The 26,889-nt window shown below is 39.1% G+C and overlaps 1 protein-coding gene across 4 annotated transcripts in view; it reads right to left on the reverse strand.

The window, feature by feature from the left end:
- PDE4D (phosphodiesterase 4D) overlaps positions 1-26,889 on the reverse strand; it is a 1,258,413-nt gene that overhangs the window by 542,320 nt on the left and 689,204 nt on the right. Inside the window, exon 1 of one of the 4 annotated variants that reach the window (XM_047729074.1) lies at positions 23,539-25,630. The exons of the other annotated variants lie outside the window; for them this stretch is intronic. Coding sequence (XP_047585030.1) covers positions 23,539-23,585 — 47 coding nt within the window. The 5' untranslated portion in view covers positions 23,586-25,630. Of the gene's footprint in view, positions 1-23,538; positions 25,631-26,889 lie in introns of those variants that run through there. 4 annotated transcript variants of the gene reach the window in all.

The following is a 26,889-nucleotide window of genomic DNA, read 5'->3' on the forward strand; positions in this document are numbered from 1 at the left end:
GAAGGCCCTAGACAGATGCTCAGGATGATCGATCATAGCCTCAGAACACTCAGTACAGCTATCCCTCTCTAGTGTTCTCTCCTGTACCCTGCCACATTGTCCTTTTCTGCCCTCTGGGATACCTCTCCTCATCGCATGATTGAGAAATGAGTTTGAGTGCATGAGCACTAGAGAGATAGTCAAAACAGCAAAGGGCAATAGAGAGGAAATAAACAAAAAGAGACTTGAGGAGATGGGCAGTCCTTTGCTAATGTCACTAAGAAAATGAACCATGAAAATAGATTTTAACTATAAACACAAACACATACCTGTGTGTGTCAATTTAACAATGATATCCCCTCAACCAGCATGGTCTTTCCTAACAGACTGAGAAATGGAATTATCAGAGGCTTGGATGGGCTGCATTTGGTCCCCTTTGAAAGATGGGTCATATTTTGATTTTTAGAGTAACACGGGTGAGAATGCCTTCTTGATCCTGGAAATGTACGGGTTGCCCATCACTCTCAGATGATGTAAGGGACTTTTGTAGGGCCAATGAGCGGGCCCTGTCCACCTGCTTAGCTTTATCTCCCACTTCTGTATCTACCTCTACCCAGGTTCTTTGACTTCCTTTAAATTCACCACTCACTCCTTGTTCATTTACCATACCAGGCCCTCTCTCTTATCTTTCTTCCCCTGGTTAATTCTTATTGATCCTTCAAATGACAGTTTAAACAACCCTTCCTCAGGGAGCCCAGTCCTGATATTCCGTGATCAGGGCAAATACTCCCTAATGGATTCTCTGAACCCTGCCTGCTTCTCTTCCAAAGCATCTGCCCAGGTCTAGTTTTATGTGTGTGTGAGTGTGAGCATCCGTGAAAGAGAGAGAATATATGTGTGCATGTGAGAGAGATGATTTGATTAATGCTTCTCTGCCCCATTTGATTGTAAATTCCATGTGGGCAGGAACCATGTTGGATTTTGCAAACCATTTTGCCCTTAATGTCTCAAATGAGTGCTAAATGGAAATAACTGTGTGGGGGCATGGGGAGATAATGTCAGGATCAGGTAAGAGACTGAGGGAGCTGAAGCTGAAAATTGGTGTCAAAGAGCAACTTAATCTATTGACCATTTTACTTACCCCATGTTAACACTATATTTCTTTTTTCTGACTGAGTGAGAAAATATGGCTATTTTAAGTTTTACTTAATTTTTGTTTGTTTGTTTTGTTTCCTAAAATTTTAGACTATACAAAAAGGCACTGCTGGGTAGTATACTTTTGTTAGAATCCAAAGGCACGTGGGTGTTCATGAGTCCTATAATTGCTACATTACAGATTTTCTATATTAGCTTTCAACCTAACACAAAATTAAGTGCATATTGGAGGCATATTAACTATTTTATGCAAAATCTTAACATTATTTCCTTTAGGACAATCATTGAAAGTATGGCTTTCAATTGAAAGCCATATTGAAAGTCCATTCCTCAGTGTGTTTCTAACTACCACAAAAAGCCTTGATTTAATGTCTGAAGCCAAATCCCTGCTTTCTTTTAGCATGATAAAAACTCTCAGTAAATCAGAGCATGGCCGATGTCCAATTGCTAAATGTGGGTCTTACAAGTTACTCTTCTCAAGCTACCTACAGGAGAAGGCCAGCATGAAGTTCTTGGACATCTCTCTAGGAAATGAGATTTATAGGTAAAGAAAATAAGATTCAAATTAGTCAATTTTCTTATTATAGATACAGTTATCATGTAGTAAGCATACTTGTTAGAAAAGAAGGTTAAAGCAAGAGATAAACTTAAATTGTGAAATTATCTGAGAATTTACCTTATCTATATATAACTCAACTTACCATGAACAGGTTGGCTATGTCAACCTTTACAGAAAAGCTTCTGGGACCCAGACACTAATTTAAATTCACTAGAGTTTGTGGGATAAAAAAAATTTTATTTTTGGGGAAAAAAAATATAATTCCTCTAGGGCTTTGAGAAAAATTCAGCTTTTGTTTATGTATTTCAACTTCAGTCAGGATAAATGGAACAGCTCCATTGGACATCCACTGAACAATGGTGGATGGTGGGAGCTAGGTTTCTCACTATTGGGGTGGAAGGTTACAGATAAGCAAGTGGAAGAAGCTATAATAATCCGTGTAGTAATGGCTTAAAGTTGAAAAAATCAGAATAAACCCATGTTTTTTTTAATCAGTCTACCAATCTATCTAACCATATATGAAGGTAGTTATATACAAACATATTTATAGATATATGCATATATTTAGGTTGGTATAGACACATATATTCATGGTCTGTCAGACAAATGGCCAAGAGGCAATGACATACAGTAGCAATGAACATACCTAGCACCCAAATGTTGGGGTTTTTTTTTTTGTTTTTTTTTTTAAAGATTTTATTTATTTGACAGACAGAGATCACAGGTAGGCAGAGAGAGGAAGGGAAGCAGGCTCCCTGCTGAGCAGAGAGCCCGATGTGGGGCTCGACCCCAGGACCCTGGGATCATGACCTGAGCCGAAGGCAGAGGCTTTAACCCGCTGAGCCACCCAGGTGCCCCCAAATGTTGGTTAATATCATTTTCCAATGAAGGAAACCAGAGATCCTTGGAGAAATGACTAAATCTAGAACTAGGCAAGAAAATATACAAGATGAGCCTGTAACTTATAATGCCAGAAAGTAAAAAATGTGCTTAAAAAAAATCAAACAATGATGGAAATATGTCAAAGGGACCCAAGAGCCAACTGAAAGAACTCAGTGGCTAAAGCTGGAACAGTGTACCCAATAGTATATTACTGAATTATAACCTTAAGTAGAAAATCAGTATCAATGGGCCTATTCTAATATTCACAAAAGATCAGGATAAATACATACATGGAGGACGAGAGACAAATCTAGGGAGAAGAATTCTAAATATTTTATGTAGATATTCTGCCTTCAAAGAGATTGAGCATAATAACTCTCTTCCTTAAAGTGTAGACAGCTTGTAATGACTTCTTTCTAAAGAGTACAGTATGAAAACAAAAAGAGTAAGTCTACATTGAAAAAACATGATAAAATACCACCTCAGCTAGGTGACCAAGGTTACCATCAATAGCAGCAAGTCATTTTGATAGTGTGATGGAGATGGTACTTTACCCTCTGTGGTCTTCCTCCTCAAAATATAAAACCCCAGTCAATCACAAGAAAGAAAAACATCAGAAAATCCCAGCTGAGGGAAATTCTACAAAATACTTGACCAGTACTCCTCAAAACTGTCAAGGTGATCAAAAACAAAGAAAATCTAAGAAAATGTCAGTGAAGAGGACTCTAAGGAAACACGATAACTAAATATAATGTGTATTCTTTTCTTAGAGTAGAGAAAGGATGTTGGGTAAATCTAAGGAAATATGACTCAAGTATGAACTTTGGTTAATAATACTATGTTAATACTGATTCATCAATAATAACAAAAAGTATCATACTCATGTAAAGGTATTTACAACAACGAAGAAAGTGGGTATGGTGTCCATGTATTCTCATTGCAATTTTTCTATAAATCTAAAGCTTTTAAACCAGGAAGAAAACCTAAAAGGCTATACATTTAATTTAAGCTAGTAGAATCACATAGTAAGTTCTAACCTTACTGATATAAGCTGATATTTAATTCTCTTAAACAAAAAGCCATAGTATTCTTCATGCATTAACTTTTATGACCAATTGCTTTCTCAACATTTCTTTAGAAAATATTAGCTCATGTTACACCTCACCAATTCAAGCTAGGTTAGAATGTTAGGGAATTGCTGAACATATGACCCATTTAAAGAAAAGTGTATTAAAAGACAGGAAATATTTACATGAGGTACATATTATCTGTATGAAAATATTTTTCCAATGGGCAAAGAAGAGTCAAGAATGGTTTGATATCTAAGACACACACACACACACACAAAAACATAGCATAAACCAGGGAAGAAATATAAAGTTTTAAACCAACCAGGAAAAAAGATAAATTTCATCAAACTCTTACAATATTATCATTTACTCTTGATTTTTGATCCTACAAAACAATGCACATTTGCCCTTTCCTACATCCTCACCTAGACCCATGTCTCATAAACTATGTCTCATAAAATGCTGCTTCTGCCCATGAAAGCAATCCACACCCATTCTGGGGTTAAATCTCACCACAGGAGCACTCATTAGTTACATTTCAGATTTGCAGCCACAAAGAACCAGTCTCATCCAAGTACCAGTCCTTCAATTGCTGCATTGTCTTCTTTCTTCAATTGCAGTCCTTCAACTACTTTATATGTGACAAGGTGTGAGTTTGCTTCCATCCTTGTCACTCCTTGGAGTCATCTCCAATAGATATGCAGTCCCGAACTGAGCACTATCCTCCAGCTGATATCTGAATGATTCAGGGTCATGTGCACTCATTAGCTCTTTATTTTGGCTCATCTGAGTTCTATGAAGGGAGGCCAATTATTACATGAAATTTCTAATACCAGTTCTATACTTTGCCTTCAAAACTGGATGGTACTACATCATCTGTGGTTACTGCGAATGAGGTTAGCACATTATTCTTTGGTTGTAAATATCATACTTGGCTTCCTGGAGGTGTCAGTTATTCAGGTATCACAGCCCTCCTATGATGACACTGTCAGAGGCACTCTCAGATGACACAAACGGTTCATCCTTCCCTTATTCTAAAAAAAACACCAAAACCAAAACTCCAACTTATTCTTTCTTTGTTCTAGCTATACAGATATAATATTAGAACCAGATGTAATGGTGCATAATGGTGAAAAGTGAGCACTCTTAACCTGAATGCTTAATATATTGGTATTTTCTGAACATCTTCAAATACATGTATTCCCATGAGAAATATCACTGCCTGTCTCATACTGATGTCATACAAAATTAATAATTTCAGGACACTTTAAAATTCAAGTTCCAAAGAATATAATTTTCTAGTTTTTATAGAAAGTATGCAAAATAATACAAATTTCATTTATAAATTGTGAAAACTGTGTTGGAACAAAATGATTTAAAGCAGATGATAGGGGCGCCTGGGTGGCTCAGCGGGTTAAGCCGCTGCCTTCGGCTCAGGTCATGATCTCAGGGTCCTGGGATCGAGCCCTGCATCGGGCTCTCTGCTCAGTGGAGAGCCTGCTTCCTCCTCTCTCTCTGCCTGCCTCTCTGCCTGCTTGTGATCTCTCTCTGTCAAATAAATAAATAAATAAATCTTTAAAAAAAAAAAATAAAGCAGATGATAGATTTCTCTGAAATGCACTTAAAGTTCTGTTATTGATCTATCTGATTCAGTTCCATCACTTCTACTGATCAAGATATAGATATTTTAAACATTAATGCTTTCAGGATTATACAACACTAATAAATATGCCAAAAATGAAAAATATCCAAGAAAAAAAATAATGAATGCCAGCTAAATTTCCAACTGAAATAAGTAAACTACTCAGTGATATTATTGGTATCTTTAATCTAGAAAGATGAATCATACTAGTCTTAGAAGTTTATTTATAGTGGACTTAGATTAACTAATACAAATAACAGCTATAGAATTTGTAGATCAGTATCTGAGGAGAAGAAAAACATATTAATCAAGTAGACATGTTAACAAAATAAAAGATTAGCCAGGATTGCATTTGAATAAATTAGCAGAGGAAAAATATATCCATAAAAATATCTAGTTTTAGGTTCCTTACAAGAAAATGGTCTGTTTTGCAGACTAATTCACACAAATGTCCAAGAAATAAGTACTCAGTTCTACTCTTCATACACACTGTAGCATATATGAAACAACAATTTGCTCCTCCCTAAAGAATTTTGATTTGAGATTTTTTTTTAAGGTCATGTGGGAATGATGGAGAGGCTCTTCCATGCCAGACATAAGGTTCCTACACACATCATTTTGTTGATGCAAAGCACAATGCAGAAGGCACTAGGAATCTTAATTTAAGAACAACAGATATGAAAGGGGCTCCTGGGTGGCTTGGTCAGGTAAGCACCTGACTCTATTTTGGTTCACATCATGATCTCAGAGTTGTGAGATCAAGCCCCATGTCAGGCTCCAGTTGAGCCTGCTTAAGATTCTCTCTCTTCCTCTCCCTCTGCCCCTCCTCTTGGCCGAGTGCGCGCTCTCTCTCTCTCTCAAATGAATAAATAAATCTTAAGCAAAGAAAGAACAACAGGCACAAGGCTGATGTGCTGGTTACTTCCTGAACACTGTACTCAGCAGCTCTGGGGAGCTTAGTGATAAACAGGTATGAAGAGTCAGGTTCTGAAAGGCCATTTCTTTGGAAATGAAATATTTCCCCCCCTTTTATCTTTTGCCTGTCTTGACTGAAGCTCTGAAGAAACCAAGGCTACAGAAGGTGTGGGAAAAGCATGCAACTCAGATTACCCAAAGGAGATACTCATGGCACGTTTAAATGAAAATAGATTCTGAGGAAAGGCAGGGAGGGAGTCACCATCATCTTCAAAATTCTTCTGATATGTTATTGCATTCAAAGCTGTGGATTTTCTCAAGGTAAAACTGTTTGATACAAATGAACTCATCTGTCAATCAAAGATCCTTTACTCATCGTCAAGTCAAATACTTGACTATTCTAGCATTGGAATCAAATTCTTACTGTCAGGGCACCTGGGTGGCTCAGTAGGTTAAAGCCTCTGCCTTTGGCTCGGGTCATGATCCCAGGGTCCTGGGATAGAGCCCTGCATCGGGCTCTCTGCTCAGCAGTGAGCCTGCTTTCTCCCTCTCTCTGCCTGCCTCTCTGCCTACTTGTGATCTCTGCCTGTCAAATAAATAAAATCTTAAAAAAAAAAAATTCTTACTGTCAATATGGAACAGCCAATTCACCTAACTGGGGGACGTAAATGAAGAAATGATAGGAAAATAGAAAAATGCTTGGGGCCTTTATATGCTATACTCCAGAATTCCATTCTTTTTGGTTTATGTAGTATTTTTTAAAACTATGCAAGGAATTGCTTTGGAGAGAATATGGATAATAGTCCTATCACACATTCTTAAACAAACAAACAAAAAAATTTACTTAAACCGGCCTAATAAAAGTTAAGGACTTCAAAATTTCCAGAAGCCTTGGCCTTTGTCTATGTACTCTTTTCCAGACTGCCTGTCATTTTATAATCATTTTCATGATTTCCACTATGCTTATCATATGACTTTATGCTTGAAACATTTCAAGCACAGGGAAGCAATCTTGTGAATGAACAAGAACAGACAGATCCCACTGGGCGCAGCCTCACTCAGAAATTTGACTTCAACATTCTTACACAACAAAAGTCCACATACAGACTGCAGGACATTTGCCTCTCAGATGCAGATCTCCTTAAAAGTCACTGTATACTACTTTGCCATTACAAATGGAGAAGGAGTCAGAATTCCAAAACCAGCTATGACAGGTGAGAAGCAAAATGTGGGAGTGTTTCTAACTTCAAGATAGTAACTTGGAAAGACAGAGCTTTTTTAAAATAATGCATATATTTTTATTCAGATTGTCTGTTATGAGTATCTCAATATTTTCAATGGTATTTAATGAAACTTTAAAGTCTATGTATGGAATTTCTTTCAATCATTAACTGACAATGGCTTCTGTAATTTTCTAACAGCTTTCAAATATACTACAACCTTCACAGAAACTTGTGGGGAAGGAAAAAGATGGGAGAGGAAGTTAAATGCATCAAACACCTTATGTATATCAGGTGCTATGATTTTTAAAAAACCCATTCTTCTCTGTGTGCTTCCATAGAACAAATTTCCTTCCAATCGGTATCAGAAGTAGGTGTGCTTCATATGAGCCACCGAGTTGCTTATATCTAGGGACACTGGGATTTGTATGTAAGCTTCCTGATTTACACTAGCTTCTAGGAAGCTTAATGAAAACTTTAATTTTTTAGAGAGAAGTTTATATTTCATCTGGTATACCTTTAAATTCCATGGTATGCTAAAGTCTTAGAAGCTGGAGGGTTCTCTGTCTCCCTTGAGATTTAGACAATATCAGTTTGGACTTCCCAATTTCATGATCAGTAAGAGTCCCAGAACTCAGCCCTTAATCTGTGATAACCTCCTATGGGCAGAGCTCAATGACATCTCTTGCTAACCTAAAATGATTCTCTTTAGATTTATAAACCATGGGGGCGCCTGGGTGGCTCAGTGGGTTAAGCCTCTGCCTTCAGCTCAGGTCATGATCTCAGGGTCCTGGGATCAAGCCCCGCATCGGGCTCTCTGCTCAGCAGGGAGCCTGCTTCCCCCCCTCTCTCTGGCTGCCTCTCTGCCTACTTGTGATCTCTCTCTCTCTCAAATAAATTAAAAAAAAAAAAAAAAGATTTACAAACCATGAACATCACTAAAAGCACCAGCTTACTCAGGAAGGCTTGAAGTGACACATATATACATTGGTGGTGTCCCCCCCCACACACTTTTTTTTCCTTCTCTCTCTCTCTCTCATTGCTGGGGAGGGTTGTTTATGGACAGAGTATACGTAGTTCTCAGGCTTCCTTAGGATTCCCCTCTTCCCTCACCTGTCTTCTTATCTCCCTTCCTCATCTCCACCATCCTACTTGGCTTTGTAGGTCCAAATTACCCCCCTCTTACACAGACTGGCTTGCACTCTCAATTCACCTGAGCACCCACCTACAGCCAAATTCTCAGGGGACTCTCTTCCTACCCGAAGGGCACCTTCAAAGTACCTCTTCGAGTGCAGGCATTTCTCTTTCCCAAGATTTTGATGCCCTTTGTTCAGGAGATAGAAGTGTCTTCACCTCATTACAAATGCATTTAAGTATGAACACTAAGCCTTGTTTACTTTGCCCCTTCCCTCCTCACTCTCCCCTAAAAATCATAGTTATCTATCTCTGCTGGCTGCCCTAAATGCTGCCTGGAACAAGGCAAGTTTTAAAAAACAAATAAATAATACTTATCTCACTGAGTCTTGACAACAAATCTGGGTGACCAGTACTGTTGTATTTTTCTTTTATGAACGAGGAGAGTGATGCTCATGAAAGTTGGGTTATTTACTCAAAATCAACCAGTCAACATTCAACTTCAATCTGAACTTAGCTCAGTATAGTTCTAAAGCATGGGCTCCTTCCTTGCATCATACAACTATCTGCAAAGAGAGATAGGTATAAGACCTCTTAAACACTTTGTCCCAATACAAGTGCTATCTCCCTTCTTCCTCCCCACCTCTCCACTCCCAGATTCTGATAATCCTAATTACTAGGATGGGAAGATGAGGGCTGGATGGTTTTTTGTACAAACTCTTGCAAGCATTTCTGGTACTATACAACTACCTCCCTCTAAAACACTTTTTCCAACCCTTACCATGCCCATCACTTTGAGAACCACGGGTCTAGATCCTTAAAATTTTGAAGTTTAGGGACGCCTGGGTGGCTCAGTTGGTTGAGCAGCTGCCTTCGGCTCAGGTCATGATCCTAGCGTCCTGGGATCGAGTCCCACATCGGGCTCCTTGCTCGGTGGGGAGCCTGCTTCTCCCTCTGCCTCTGCCTGCCATTCTGTCTGCCTGTGCTCGCTCTCTCTCCCTCTCTCTCTGACAAATAAATTTAAAAAAAAAATCTAAAAAAAAAATTTTTGAAGTTTAAATTAACTTTCCAGGATATGATCTTACTGAAAAACATATAAATATATAAAATAATTCTTGGTATTTTTTCACAAAATATGAGTAAATCCTTATTCTAATGTGCAAAGGGATTTCAAGTATTTAATTATCATTTATCTAGTAGACATCTTTGATGTTTTAAGTAAAATATGAAAAATATGTCATATTCTACCCATTTCAAAAGCTCAACTGATAAATCATTTTTCATATAAGATGCCAATATTTTCAATATTTCAAATATCAATATTTTTCTTGAGATGTCATTTAATGTCTCCTTTTGACAAGAACTAAAAGCAAAACAAAAGCAACATCAGAAACTAAAGAAGAGCAACAAAAAGATGATATTGAGTACTTCAGAGTCAAGAATATGTTGATCCTGTTAATTGATCACCTACTTCTTGAGGAGAACTGTGTTAAGCATTTCAAGTATAGTACCTCATTTAATCCTTACAGCAATATGATGAGGTAGGGTTATTAGCCATATTTTCTAGATGAGGAAAAAAGAGATACAATAAGCTATATAAGATCATAAGTTGCTCAAGATCAGAAACCTCCCCAGCGGAAGAACAAGGATGCAGTCATGGTTGTCTATCTCCAAAGCTCACACATCAATGCCTCTTGGTATTTAATATACTTAGTATGTATGATGTGGCCAAGTTTGCGAAAAAGACAAGAGGTATATAAGACACAGATATTTTTGTTTAGCCCTAAAATGTGTATCAATTATGGAACCTTACCAGTTAGTAGATAGTAGAACACTAAATTGTGCAGCCTTCTTTATGTTAATGGCCTTTGAAGAAGTGACCTATCTGAGGTCAAAGCAGGTTTCATGGAAGAGATGAACTGGTGGAAACAGGAAGACTTAGAAAGACAGAGGTAGAGTTTTGATAGGCAGGGCGGAGGGCAGAGCATCCCATATAAAGCAATCAGATGGGTTTCTTTGGAAACAGTGAGGAGACTGACATAACTAAAAGAAGAGGAATTTGTTTCCAGAATCATGAGAATTAAAGATAGGTTGGGTGAGACACAATTACAGAGAGCTTTGAAGGATAAGCAGAAAAAAAAAAAAATCCATGTGTTAAATTGTTCACTCATTCCACACAGATCTAGTACACGGGCCAGGGAAAATAAAGAGAACATAACACAGAAAGCCCCTAAGAGCTCTGTTCGTAGTCCTACAGCAATCATTATCAGCAGTCTGCCTGCCCATATCCCTCTGGCAAACCCATCTCGTCTAGTCTAAGCATGGGCAATATCCTATGTAAGGTTTTGCCTATCTGCAGGCCAGGCTGGAAATCCTAGGAATTAATTCCTAGAGGTAACCATAGGCCCAGTGAAGATGGACGTTGGATGATAAATTCTCCAGTGTCCTCATTTCTTAGGCAGGACTTCTGAAGCGAGTTCTACATCATCTCCCAGAGATCCTAACAGGATTGAGTCCAGTAGCCTTTCTCAGTTACCTGAGCATTAATGTGCCCTGCATAGGCCTTTTTCCCCCTGTCTTTCCTGTCTCCACTCCCCTACTAGTTTTTCCTCGGATCACCTCCTGAATAAATGATTTGCACTTGAATTCTGCTCTTGGGGCTTGCTTCTGAGTCAACCCAACCCAGTACCGATTCACAATAGCTCTAGTAACAACCAACCATGGAAGAGCACCAGTAGGCCAGATACCCGTCTAAGCACTTAACATATGGTACAACATCTCATCCTACCAACAGCCTCCGAGGTACACACTATTATTGCTTCCATTTTACAGATAAGGAAACTGAGGTGGAAGGAGGTTGACTAACCTGCCCGGGGTCACACAGCTAAGAAGCTTGGATCCAGGTTTGAACAAGGCCCTGTAGATCTAGAGTCAGTGCTCTTAGCCACGAAGTTGGCTGCCTCTCTGTAAGTGGATAAAAACAGCTGTTCAGCAGCACACATTATGCTATGGGAAGTACAAGACTCTTCAAAAGAATAGAAGGGCAACTTCACTCTACCTAGAATTCAGGGAACGCCAAGCAAACCAAATTCTGATGGCTTAGAGGGTTTGCCATGATAAAAGGCAAGAGGGTGGGAGTGCCTTCCAACAGGAAGTCCATCACACAGCAGGGCAATGTCTTCTGACACCATGGAGCCCCACCAAGGGTGCTAGAGCAAGGGTTCGAGGGAGTCAAGGTCAGGAGCTATTGACTAGCCAGGATCCAGCTTCCCCAGCCCTTCTTCAAAAGTGCAGCATTGGTGTAGAGCTGCTCCTTACTACCTGTCAGATCTCTAGTAGGTCACTGCCAGAGCTTTTATTTGATGGAAGGGTTCTGTGACTTAAAAATACTTGTTTGTAAGCTCTATGCTAAAGAATGTATATACTTAAAAATTCATCTATAGGATATGTACTATGGAATAATGAAGGCACTAGCCCTAACATTAATAGTGTCTAGCATTTATACATGAAGGTAGAGGTCAGAGGAGACAAGACCTTATGCTTGCTGCCCTGTATGCAACACAAAGCCAACACATTTTCTAGGCAAGAGAAGAGATACAAAGGAGATGATTCTTTTAGAGTATGATTTGATAGTGCAAGATGGATGAAAAGAGAAGAGCCACAGAGGGAGGCTGGTCTATATCTGAGAACCATATCCTGTCTTTAGAAAAAAAAAATTAAACTGTAACATAAATGTTATAAATGAAACAGAATATGCTATAAATGAAGAAAGGGACCAGCTGCAGAGTTAATTTACACAATTTTGCCTGGCCAGAAAGATAAAACATAGATCTCTTCAAGAAAAGAAAGAATGCTGTAAGTAAAAGCGAAAGAACTGGTTATTAGTTTTAAAGAAATAATTAGTGTCTTAGATAAGGAGGTGATTTGGAGGAATAGCATGTGGATTTTGCGGTTCAACACAATTCAGCAGGATGGCTGTCTTTGCAAATGCAGTTAAATTCTCCCAAGCATTAGAAATTAAGATGTGTGGGAATTATTCAATGCGCAAGATGACAATTTTTATCAAAATTTTACTTACCCAAACACATGGACTATTTGCTGAAAAATAAAAATTAATCTTGAGACCACAAAATTCCAGGCACACAATTTGGAAATGTAGTTTTGCACTCTAAAGCACTGATTGAGCACCTAATATATGCCAGGCACTGTGCTAGGAAGTGAGAATCTAATAATGAAGGACAAGAGTAAGACAAGCCCTAAAGGGAAAATTCATCCTGCCTGAAGCAGGAGCTGATTCCAAACAGGAGAGCACAGTAGCTTTCCAAGGGTAGCTGATTCTTGCTGAGATTAGAGAGAGGAGGAGGAATATGTTATTTCCCCACAATTCAAACTCAACCCAAGGCATTGTCTCTGATATATGCCAGAAAGTTCCTAGAACGTGACACACTGAAGAAGCAGTTTTGTCCTCCAAGCAGTCTAGAGCTGTGGGCAGTCCTAGGCTGGAGGAGCCTGTAACTGAGCAACCAGATTACCGTTGGCCTCCCGGCTACCCTCTCAGAGCCTTGTCTCCTGATCTGGCTGGTAACAGTAGTTGCCATTAATTGGCTACGTACTGAGTGGCAGGTGCTCTTCCAAGCACGTGACAGGTTTTCTCAACTAATCTTCACAGCAACCCCATGAAGTGAGAACTATTTATTGCCCCCAGTTGACAGGAGGTGAAACTGAAGCACAGAGAGGTTAGGTAACTTACCAGAGGGTGTACCCTTGGTAAATAGATAGCACACCCTCAGGCATGAATTTGGGGAACATCTTTCCAAAACCAGATAATTATATGAAAAGTTTAGTCCACACCTGGCATTATGCAATCTTTATCTTTTTTTAATTTTTTAAAAAGATTTTATTTATTTATTTGACAGAGAGAGAGAGACAGACAGGGAGAGAGGGAACACAAGCAGGGGTGTGGAAGAGAGAGAAGCGGGCTTCCTGCTGAGCAGGGAGCCAGATGCAGGGCTCCATCCCAGGACCCTGGAACCATGACCTGAGATTTAATGACTGAGCCATGCATGTGTCCTATAGGACCTCTTAAATGTGATATTTATTATTATCTTTATTATATGTGTAGCAGAAGTTTGCTTGTTTCATCTCAAAACATGGCACAATCGTGCTATTTGAATAGTGTAAAATATTAAGTACCTAATACTCCAATGACATAAATTTTATTACTCATCCTTTTCTTTGCACAGATCCATTTATTGATGAAAACTTTACAGAGCACCTACTGGGTATGACACTGGGCCAAGTTCTGGGGCTATGAAGTGGCCAAGTGCTGGGCAATGTAGCTGAGGTGGCTGCTCACGAACAGAATGCACTATGATTGGTTACTACAAAGTCTCAAAGTTTAGTCTGGTCACAGAGAGCTCCTTGAAGCAAAAGGATGTGCGGGGAAGGCTTCATAGAACATGGTCATCCTTTAACATGGTGACAGCCTGATCTACTTTAACATTCAGTCTCTCTCAAGAATCAACCCTGCATGGATTACTAGATGATGGGATTCTTCAGTAAGTATTCTCTTCCATAAAACTCGAATTCCCAGGATTCCATGCCTGCTTAGGATGTGAGAGGTCTCTTCCAGTACCCTCAATGACAAGGGTTTCAGTGTGCCCACTCTGCACTGCCAGATGTCCTTTCTCTCTAAAACATCAAAAGACTCTCCGTAATTATGTAAATGATTTGTTTTAAATTTTCTGAACAAAGATGCATACACATACACGGCAACGACAAGGTTTCTGATACTGAGACCTTCATTCCCTGTTATTTTTTTAGACTCAATGGGAACTAGCCAAGGGAAGAGCCAGAGATCTCAGGCCGAGAGAAGAGTGGGGAAGACATAAGGGACACATACACAGTATGTGAGATATATTTTCTCAGTCTCAGTGACTATCAGCATTAATGGGCATCAGGTTGCCATCTGACCCATGAACAGGTTGATCTTTAAAGTATAGTTTTGTGAAGAAAGAAGTAAGCCAAATACCTAAGGCTGAGAGAGAATTCAGGTTTTTTGCAGAGGGGCCCAACACTTCTGAAGGGTGTCAGGGTTAGGTCTCTGAGGGGTGTGTTGATCAATGCATTTCTCAGCATTCCCTTCAGTCAGGGGAGAGTTAAGCCTCAGCAATATAGAAATGAGTAAATTAATAAGGTAAGATATAGATTCTTAGGTTCTTAGAGCACCATTAGTGATCACTTAGTTCAACCTCCTCACCTTCAGATTTAAAAAGGAAAACATGACAACTCCAAGGAAGGGAATCACGAAGTTCACTTCTAAGTGACTAGGACTGCTGGGACCCTATTTAGACAATTAGAGCTTCAGGAGAAATCCCACAAAGAAAGCCCAGACCAAGTAATTATGAGCACTGAACATTAAGAATATTAAGGGGGAAGCTCTGCTGACCTCAGAGAAAGTGCTGATAACCAGAAAAGATGAAAGGAATTCATAATATCTCAATTCACTATGCACTATAGGGTTTATAATTAACCTATAAGATACTTTAGAAGTTCCTTTAATTTGCATCTTATATTTGACATTCTTCCTCCTGAGATATCATGGAAACATAAAAGATAATGTAAATTTATAAATATTTAAAATAGGTTATGCCAGTTCTGGTTGAAGTCATAGTAGGCTTTGTCATTTTCAGTAAGTTTCTCAGAGATGGGTGACACTTGCAAGTCAACTTCAGAAGGGTTTTGAAATCTTTGTAAAAGCAGGTTATATATATATATATATGGATTTGTGACATTCCAACATAAACCACAGAAAGGTTCCTATTAAAAAAGTGAACAAAGCTGAATCATTTTGCCTTCACTTCCCACTGTGATTTTTATTCATTTGAAGATAAAATTCAAAGCAAACATCTTAGAGCTTCTGTTTGTCACCCAAGAGTTATTTCCAGGAAGCCTAGGAAATCTCACATTTCCAAAATTAGGTCATGACACTGGCCCAGCAATCTACTTAGTATGTTCGTAAAACGGCCTCCACCACTACAAAAAATAGAGAACCCCAACGATAAAATCAATTCTGCACTCTTTGGAATCCCCAAAAATATAATCAACAAGAGAAATTCTAATGACAGAACAGCTTCCTACTTTAGTGACTAAGAATTGTAGATTTCGGTCACATCTCTGCCCCTTTTCTTGACATGATATTTTGTGAAGGTAATTTTGTATAAGTGAAATGTCCTTTATCAACTTTATCTATCTGTTATCACTGATTTCCTCCCCACTAATACCATTCGTTCCATAACCTGGCCAAGCTCTTTCACTTGCCTCCCCATGATCCTCCTTCTGAGATACAATCTTGAGTTCCACTCCCCCCTCCCCCCAAATAAAACAGAGGGCATGAGACCAAAACTCCCTCGGCCTCTCTTTCCACCCACCTAAGCTCTACATTATTTGCATCCGTCTTTCCCCTTCTTCTTCCTATCTGGAAGGAAGTCATGTTCTTCACTGACCTGATCCTCTCACTGGACACTTCTTTTGCGGTATGTCCCCTTATCCTTAAAAGTACCTGGTATTCTTCAGTAACTACTGATTCTACTCCTCTTCTTCCTTCTGCCCCCTACTCTCTGTTCCCCTTTCTGTCCTTGTCCACAATTTTGAAAGTAGTGTGCATTAATTTTCTCTTCTTTTATAACCCCGGAGGTAGAACTTACCCCCAGACATTCCCTTAAACCACTCTCCAAAGTGTTGCCAATAACCACTAATTGTCAAGTCCATCGGGTATATTTTTAGTTCCTCATTTCTAGACTTCTTTAAAGTATCTGGAACAGCCAACTGTTTCTCCCTTTAAATTCCTGTAACACTTTGTACATACCTATACTAATACGTTCCCTAGTGTTCTATAATTATGTATTTCTGTGGCTGTTCTCCTCAAGAGTCTCTGAGTGTCTTCAAGGCAGGACTGTTATCATACGTATCTGGGCATGCCCTATGCTTAGATGAATCAGTATGTTCCACATGTTCTAACACAATCGAGTAAGAATGACATTTTTCAGCAGCTAAGATATTGGCGATTTCATGATTAAAATGTTTCTTTGGCAGTTCGGCACTGGCTCTGATTTCAGAAAATGTGAATATTCTTTATCTACGCAAAAAATAATTTCCAAGACCTGTAATTAGAACATCTTGAAGAAAATAATAACAATGGTAGCAAAACTCAAAATTTCGATGATCCTTTATTGTCAGCAAAGCACTCTCGAAGACATGAATTTTATCTGACCATCAGAACTGCCCTTTGAGGTGGAGGTGGACACCATGTCCAGACAGGTTAAGGGCTGTGCCGTTTGATCATTGCCCAACAACACAGTGAGCAAAGTTCAACTCACACCTGCTCCCCTAGCTGAGTATGTGCCCAGAGCAAGCAATGCCTTTTGCTTTGCACAGAGGCTCTATCCATTCATGAAACACCATACTCTGCATTTCTAATTCATCTGCCTGAAGTGGGATGTCTTTCCTAAAATACCTGCCTAGAGAAGCACCTTTCCTTAATCCACAGAAAGGACCCTGTTGACCAGAGTGCTCCTAGGAACATGTTTCACCTCAAATTCATTATAAAATTTCTCATTCTGAGAAAACACAAAAAGAGCCACTGACATGGTGGAAGTGTAGGTCAGGGACTAACATGACCAGGAAGGGTTTCTCAGGGAAAGGCCACTGACATTTATTAGGCATCCCATGCACTTACCCAACTTGTTAACTAACACAGTGAAACTGATTATTTTCTCTGCTCTTCCTGCTAGCCTATTTTCCAGGTCCACAGACAGAGTGCTAAGGCATCTGTCACAGAACAACATATGGTGATATAAACACACTGGGTTTTAAAATGAGGCTGGACCTGGTTATGAGTGGGTCAGCAACCCTAAGTCATATACATATGGGACCTTGGGCAGGTTATTTACCTTCTTTGAGCATTCCTTTCCTCATCTGCAAACAGGGATTCAAATCAGACCCACCTCTAAAAGTTACTGTTGCCATTAAATCATTATTTATGTTAAACTAGGGAACAGGTGCAGGGATGGAGGACTGGGGAATGGTGTTCAGTCAGTGTTCACCTCTTCTATTAAGTAGTCAGTGGTTACATTTGGTACTTATATTTTTAAGAAATTCTCTCAAGAGGTTTCAGCATGCCATGGTCTAGCAGTCTAATAAATTATTATTCCCCCATTTGCTATGAGAGGTTCTTTAATAGTCTACTCTTCAACAGGAAGCAGGGAAATACCTGCTGCGCTCATTTTCAACAAGTGCTGAAGAGCTCAGGGAGCCTTCACAAGGTCACAGATAATATTAACACTAGAAGTTAGAGTTAGAAACCTGAGGCTTTTTTTGGTTTGTTTTGTTTTTCCCCAGCCAATAACCTGATGGTACAGAATCTCGATTATCCATCCTTGAAACCAAATATATATCCCACAACTGCACGTGACAGAATCTCTAGTTGAAATATCTTGTCTAAAGTATGTTTACAGGCTGGTTTCTCTAAGAACTGGAAACACCGACCAAGAGTCCATTGAGTGATAAACAGGGTCAGCAGTTAATTTATGGCTTGGAGGTCTTTGGAGCTATTATAAATGTTGGCAATGATGCTACAGCTAGATGGGCATTGATGAGTGTTCATGTTTGTGAGGTATGATCAAAGGAGAAGAGGAAGAGGCAAAATGTGGATACTGTGGAAGGAAGAAAGAAAGGAAGGAAGGGAGGGAGGGAGGGAAGGAGGATGGGATGAAGGGAAGAAAGTTAGTTCTAAACTGCAGCAAGTCAGAAACTGGTTGTCAGGTTCCCTCCTTGGGATATTCTTCCTCTCAGAATTCTGTATTATTTTCCTTTTCCTTTATTTGCCTATTTTTCTCTGAGCCCAGATACCTAAACATTAGTGGAAGTAACTCAGTAATAGCTAAAAGGGATACAGAAATGGATGGGTGGGGAGTGAAGAATTTAACAGAAGCAAAACACTCCAAATTCATAGGTAATTATTTTCACATGATGGAGAATATTTTCTTCCTTCCTTTTTTTGTAGGAATTGTCTAAAACCTTTCTGACACAGACCACCCACTTAGCCCATTGAGGATGTAACCTGTCAGCAGTTTAAAGAGCACTATTTTACTAAGTCTGCTTAGACTAAAAATTACATTTAATTTCCGTAAGTTGTGGGCATGTTGATATGACTGGTGCCCACTTTACTCCTCTATCATACCATTCCATAATCAACTTTTATAAAAAATGACTTATTTTTATTTTAAAAGTATAAAATATTGCTAACAGAAACTAAGGAGAATACAGATAGAAGCAATAAAAGATAATAAAATAGAAAACCTAAGGAAAAGTCATATGTTTAATAGGATTAATATTTCATCTAATGAAAAATCTTTGTTGTATTAAATCTAAACCTTTCTGCCTTAAACAATAGCTGACTTTTCTATCTAACGCAGGGGATTTGTGAACAAGATGAGCTTGTATAATTATGATCCTGAGAATTTGGCATTAGTATTCCAGAACTTATGGGCAGTTTTGTCACTCAGGGGAAGAGATGGTACTGAAACAAGATCAGCAATGATCTGAAATCTCATCAGAAGACAGACAAACACTGGCAGGAATTTTAGGTTGACTAAAATGAGCAGAGCTCCATTATCTTGTGTGAGACTTTGTGCATTTTGTCCTTCACTGCATATGGTCATCAAACTCAATGTTTCTCCCGCTCGCTAATATTCTCATAAGACAAGCGAGGTTATTGCATTGGCCAAAACAAACTCTAGAAAATGCAATTTGGGTTGAGTTTCTATAGTTTCAATAAATGAAGCAAAGAAAAACTTAAAAGATGAGACTTGAAGAGGTCAGATGAGAAGGATGATCCTTGCATTAGGAATCAGGCCAGCTTGCCTTTCTCTGATTAAATTTATTCATTGTGTTTATATATATAAAAGTGTGTGTGTGTGTATACACACGTATATATTTATACTTTATTCATACATATATGCATAAGATATTGTTGATATGTTGATTTATATCTTCTTTCATTCTCTGAAGGATTTAGATCAAAAAAAAAAAAAAAACAACAACAACAAATCAGTACACGAGTTTAACTCTTGGTTTACCGGAGAACAATAAACCATGAATTGCTGGAGTAAACCTTATCAGGACCTGGGAAGGACAAGATCAATAAAGGGATGTGCCAGCCTAGAAAAAGAGAAAAGAAGCCTCAATGTGGAGTCAAGTTACCATAATCACCCTATTTTGCCTCTTGACTGGAGTCACCTCTCAGCACCATAAAGAAAGCTTGATAAAATAATTTAAATGTGCAGCCTTTACAAAATTAAATCCTAAGCACCAAATAAGTAAAACAGTTAATCACCATCTACAGTCACTAATCCCAACTCTTCCTCAGGTTTCCTCAGAGGCACACGCTAATACCAGCCCTGGGCAGCCTCCCGTAGCAGTGGCCTTTGGCTTCTGTTTCCCACTGTCTTCTCTCAGAGTAACTTGAGTCCATCATAAAAAGGAAGCAAAGGCATTTAAATAAAGCACCCTTCTAAATCTTAAACGTGTACAAGTCAGTTGCATTCAAGAGAGCCCTGGTGTTTCTGGCATAAAATTATAGCATCTTCATAAATCAGACTACATGGAGGTGTTCTACTTTTACGTTAGGCAAAAATCCACAGACATACATCTATACATAGCACACTATGTTATGTCATTCTTGATTGACCCCTGGATATGACTCTAGGCCATGATGCTTCTGCAGATTCATTTTACTTGCTACTAAATGGAATTTAAATTCCTGGAGAGCGGACTTTCATTTCCTTTTTTCCAACCATGCAAGTAGACCCATCCCTGAACTGCCAGACTATCACTATATGCTCACAACCAGCCAGAATGAAAAATAAGAAGAGCTATATAGTACTTATTTACCTAGTGAGGCAAACCCTAATCTTTGTTTGGCTTGGAAGTAAAAAGGTCAACAAATGTAATGGAAAGAAGGCTTCGTAGTAAAACTCTCCAGCAAATATTTCTAACGTAGCTTTAAACAAGAAAAGCACATTCTTCATACCACTCTCTTAGCACTTATGGGTTAGTGTTCTATTAAAACAAGTAAAAAGACCACTATTAACTTTAACTTGTAACCAATAAACAATGAATTTGTATTACTACTGCTCAATTCTCAACACACTAGCCCTAGGGCAAGAGGATGAGTCCAAGTGGGAGCAGTATACACAGGATTCTACTTGAATCATTACCTCTGATAAATGTTGGAAGACTACTCTAGATCTCAATTTTCCCTCCTTCTTGCTCCTCAGAAGCAGAGAGAAAAACAGCACACAGCTCTTTGTCCTGCCTATCCAAAGGGGTTAGAGCCTTCTTAGAGATGAGCCAGGGCTCATCAAACCAAAGCACACATCTCCTTTAAAATGTTTTTTAGTCCCTGGCATTGATCTGTGGCCAACTTCTGATCTGCCCCTTTGTGAAAGAAGAAGGTGAAGGAGGAGAAGAAAGAGGAGTAGGAGGAGGAGGAGGGGGGAGGAGGAGGAGAAGAAGACGACAAAAGAAAGAAAAGACAAGATCAGACCTACACATGGAAATGAGGAACGTGAGCCCATAGAGATGAAAAGGAGAACAACTTGGCAAATCCATCCTTCTCAGCACAGTAATTCAGGAGCATGGAATACAATCCTTTAGGGACTCTTACAGTAGGACAAAGGGAAGGGAGGTTTTCTGTCAACAAATACCTAGATTCTCTTACTGCAGTACTGAAAGGTGAGGTTATAAATCAGAGGAAAACAACAATCAGGCAAGTTGAGAACCAAGAACGACATTAACTGGGTCACCTGGAAAAAAACACCACCTTCTCCCTTTGAGGTCAATGTCTTATTAATGACTCCTTCCAAAGGGCCCAGGCAAGAAGAGATCTACAGAACACTCACACTCCACACTGGCTACGTTTGGCCACAACAACAACAACAAATCGACACATGATGCCGTGAAGTGTATGAAGGGTTATGGAGCTTCAGGCACAAAGGAAAACCACCAGGACTCAACTTCTCTATACAGCTTTCAAACATATATATTACAGACCTAGAGGAGCATGAATAAGCACATTTGCATTCTTTCAAAAACTACAGAGTTGAATAGCTCATTTCTCTCCTGTTAAAAGTACATGTGAGGTAACTGTAGCAAAATATGAGGTGGTCATAATGTTAGGTATTCAAAGAGTAGTACATGCATTCTACCTATTGCAACATAAACAAATGGACCCAAACAACCTGGTTCAGGCAGAACAAAACTGTTGCTTTATAGCAAGGTACACTTTTTAGAAATGAGAATGGTAATTTCCACCCTAAACAAATTATAATAGGTTCAAAATTAACCTTTAAGAAAGGCAGAGGAATAGAAGAAAAAAAAAATATTTGACAAATGCCTACTACGTGCCAGGGACTGTTTCTAAGACCTTCTTACCTTAGGGTTAAAGACTATTTATGTGATTGAATTCTGTAAGAATGACAAGGACCTCACTGCTGATGCCAGAACCTCACCATCAGGCCCAGTAAGGCCATAGACCCAAAGCTCCCACTGAGTTGGGAACTCTGGTGATGCACTTGGAAGGGGGCCATTAAGGTTTGCAGGCATGTCACCCAGACTCCCTCCTAAACACAGTAGAGATAAGGGACCGTGGCTCTGGAAGGCAGAGAAGGAAGATACGCCACAACGTCAGTTCTGGATGTCTCTGGTAGTGAGAGAAAATCAGTACCTCCCCAGAGTGACTGAGGATGTCACCCACCCTTCTCTACAACTGACTTTCAGCTAACAAGCTCAAATATCTATAACAAACCAGCAGATGATTTTGGCAGAGCCTTAAGATACCAGGAAGATTTCATTTGAGACACTGTCATAAAAGTAGTTAGAAAAACCCTCAGAATCCTCTATTTTGATATTTATGACTTCTCCTAAGACCAGCCAAAAAAATTTACCAGGAAAATATATTTTCAAAATCAGACACATTGCAGTATCTAAAACAAACCATGTTAGTAGCCACAAAACCTTAAAATGTGCCTTTATCAAGCACTGACAAAGTTTTTGCTATGAGATTGAAATCCAGTCAGCCCTAAAGGTGTGGTAAAAACAAGCAATTTTAAAATAATGAGCTCTGTCCTTATAATACCCTCAGCAATTATTTCCTATACACATTTAGTCATAAACTCTAATAAGAAATAGTACATGATGTCACATGTCCTGGGACCTTAATAAATTGCATTGAGCCTTAATACACAATATAATATCAATGCACTAAGCAAATTCTTTAAGAGTCTGAACACTTCATCCTAGATTCATGTTTTAGAATTCTATTAAATTGGTTCATTCTGGTGAAAAGAGTTCTACATAGTTAAATTAGATTTTATATATAGTTACTTAACTTCTAAGCAGTTAAATTCCTTATATGTGAGACACTGACACATCTTAGTATTATTTTAAAACTGAGTCGACATTCTAAGTTTTCCCTTCTTTTGGAAATTCAAAAAGACCTAAGAGCAAGCAAGTTGACATTAGACATTAGATGTCAGAAATGCATGTATGTCCTTCCCCAGGGAATTTTCAAATGAAACTGAAAAGAAAAACAAACAAACAAACCCAAACCTCCCTTTTTCTTTTATTTGTTAGTTAAATACCTGTCATTCACAAAATTGTTGGTTTTTTTCTCTATGAAATGTTAGCAATTTTAAATGTCCTCATATTGGAATTTTTATTTTGGGATGCTTTTATATTAACAAGTAATTTGTTATTGCATAACCATTACTTTCTTAGACAACATTAGGTTTTAAACATGTTTCACGCTTCATCCTCATTTGATACCCATATTCTTGTTCAAGAAAAATTCACCTCTGGCACCTGTCATGGAATTTTATAATTCTGAGCTTTACAAACTAAAGGGGGATATTGATTACTCACCATATCCAAGAATGCCTTCTAAAGGGGAAATTATTCACGTGCATCATGTTTGCAGATCTTCTGTCATTAATATTTTCCTTGTCTCATATGTTACATGTAGTGATTTTCATAGATGAATCCCAACTCTCCTGTTTGAGCAGCTATCATGGGCAATTATTGCAACAAGTACTGAATTCCAAAAAAATCCCCCCCAAAAAACAAACAGCAACAACAAAAGCCCTTCCAGGATTTGGAAAAAGAAATATCACAGAGCACTGCAGGTATGGGTCCATCCATTTAGGTTCCACTCGTTAGTCAACACACTAAAATAACCAGTTCATTCGCTAATCCTAAATGGTGGCAAATATTGTCCTGGTATAATCCAACTGCCTAGAGTGTAAATTAATGCATCCTCTCAGGAAGGACTCTGGAATGTGGGAAAAAAGGAGTCAAAAGACAGTTTCTTGTTATCCTTGTTAAAGAAGTGTTAGAAGGGCAATGGAAAACTTCAGGTCGCTTTGCCATGCTGTCCTTTAGAAACGAATATTGCTTTTTCTTCTTTCTTAGGCACATATTCATGTGTGGTCACTTTAACGCAGTGCTGCCTTCTGAGACACGTCGGACAAAGACCAGGGCAGAGGGGCTAGAAACCATGGATAATCAAAGCCAACTTCTTTCCCAAATCTCTGAATTGCCGGTTTTCAATGGTAAAAGTAGGAAGGCAAGGAGCAATTTCTGCTTTGCAGGACAGGATTACCATTAGCTACCGTCATGACTTCAGAAGGTGCTGTCATGAGGAGATTCATTTCTGCTGCCTAACCCCATAATAAGTCTGTCCGCTCTCCTTAAGTAAAATGACTAAGCTATCAATCCTTTCACTGCAGAATCCCCTTTAATTTGTTATTAAAACCAAGTGCGGGCTTTTCATATGTTGCCTTGGAAAGAAAATGAATTTCACGGCTGCAAGTCAGACGTTGTCTAAGAATTTCTTCTCCCGCTGTCTTTCTTTTATCCTCTCTCTCTCTCTGTGTCTCTTTTACCCCAAATTCAATTCCCCAATAGGTGTCATTTACTCTGAGGCGCTGACATCTTCTGAAAGATTCTCATGCCCGAGCTATACAGACCTTGCATGCTTTTAAAACACAAAGGCAACAGGCTCCTGCTGGGGTCTCCCAGCTCCGAATTTCCAGCAGAACCTTTGGAATCCTCGCAGCCGCCTTGTCTGCCCTGGGCTGTGCCGCCCGGCTCTGAGCAGCTCAGGACACTTGCAAGCTCCGTGGTACTGTACATGAACTCTGCAGCAGCCCGCTCCGGCTGCAGAGACTGCTGCCTGACAGGGGATGTGCTGGCGTCAAGGGGGCCCTCTAGGTGGGTTCCCAGACACTGCAGCACGCCCTTGCTCGCCTCCAAGGAAGAGTGAGCCAAAGGGGTTAAAGGAACAGCTCACCCTAAAGAGCAGATTTCTTTCAGTAAGTAATGTCCAGGCAAGATGAGCGAAGCAGTAAGAAATCTGTAAATAACCTGCCAGGGAAATGACACCTTGAACAAACAGATATTGCGAAGGGAGGGTTTTTGTTTGCTTGTTTTTATTTTTCCCTTCCTAGCCAGGGCAAAGAATGGGAATGGAAGAACTCCGGGGAAAATTTGCATATGAAAGGGTTTGGTCACTCTGTCTCCTTTCAAGAAAAAAAAAAAAAAGGCTAGGAGTGTCTTGCTAACTTTAAAGATTTATAACCATTCAGCTACAGATGACCACATGGTAATTTTTGGACAGGAAATCCTGTGGAAGCCAGTTCTGCGGAAGTCGGTTATACTTCAGTTGCAATTGCGCATGCCATAAAGCTGCTTGTTTGATTAGGGGGTGTGTAGATTTGTGGAGTGCTGAGATAAAGCATTGCAATGCCTACAGTTGATATTTTGTATTTCCTCAAGCTTACCCTTTGTTCCAAAAATGCTGTTCAACAATCCCCTGAAAGCCCCCCATCACTGTTGATGCCATTTTGGAGCAAGAATAAAATAGTAAACTCTTCTAATAGTAGGTTGGCACTTAAATGGTGTTCATCGAAGACTGGACCTTATAAGTAGCAGTGTACTCAATATGAATGTATCAGTTTTAACAGGCATTTAAAAAGCTGTTATGTAATTCCTTAATATTAAATAGAATATTGGCAACATTTAATGTATCATGCCATTATCTTTAGTTAAGATTCCTCTGGTGGGGCCCTGTCATCACAGAAAATACTACCCAGAATTGGGGGAGGTGGGGATATTTCCCACAAATTTAAAACCAGGTATAAATTTAGTCTTGAAATCTTTCAAGATTTGGGAAATTTTCATTTTGATCAAATGATGATCTTTTTTTTAAGTTCTTACTTATTTATTTGACACAGAGAGAGCGAGATCACAAGTAGGCAGAGAGGCAGGCAGAGAGAGGGAGGGAGAAGCAGGCTCCCTGATGAGCAGAGAGCCCAATATGGGGCAGGATCTCAGGACCCTGAGATCATGACCTGAGCCAAAAGCTCCCAGGTGCCCCTCAAATGATGATCTTAATGGAAGTATTCCTGCGATGAGAAAGAACTGAATGATTCCCTTAAAAGCCATTCGAACTTGTAGGTTCAGATGGTACCACAGCTTGAAAGAAAATTGAGAATATATTTGGGGATTTTCTATAGCTTATGCAGGGTCTTCATGACCTCCTTTTTCCAAAGGGAATAAAACTCTTCCGTTAGGTCATTGTGATCTGAACCAGAAAACTCCCATCTGAATTATTTTTGACAAGCTTTGAATGCTGGGAAATCAAGCATCACAGAGTGATTCAATATGTGATATTATATGACATATTTAAATATTCCTATTTAAGAGCAAGGAAAAATTGCCTTGCCCTCATGCCCACCTTGCCTCAGGGCCCTGTACTAAGGATGTTATGCTATTATCTCATTTAATCCTCACAACACTATTAGGTAAGGACCATTATTTGTCCCATTCTACAAATGAGGAAATTGAGACACTCTGATATGAGGTAGCATGCCCAAGGTCAAACAGCCAATAAGAGTCATGATGTGAACCAAGAAAGTATGGCTCCAGGTCCTGCATGAGTTACCACTATATTATTAAGGTCTCTATAATAAGAATAATACCACTTTGCATTAGTGTTAATGGTTTGAAAAAAAAACAAACAAACTATTTTCACAGGTATTACTTTAGCCTTACAGAATCATGCTGAGGAGAGTATGACATTTATTGCACCAATTTTGGAGATGAGTCCCAAAAGAATAATATTTCTTTGTTATTACACTTGATGTTGGGAGTAGATCTGGAAGAGAATTCAGATTGATAGGTCAGTGTTTCATGTGCTGATGATGCTGATATGAT

The sequence above is a fragment of the Lutra lutra genome, chromosome 5 (genome assembly GCF_902655055.1).
Source record: "Lutra lutra chromosome 5, mLutLut1.2, whole genome shotgun sequence".
NCBI lineage: Eukaryota > Metazoa > Chordata > Mammalia > Carnivora > Mustelidae > Lutra > Lutra lutra.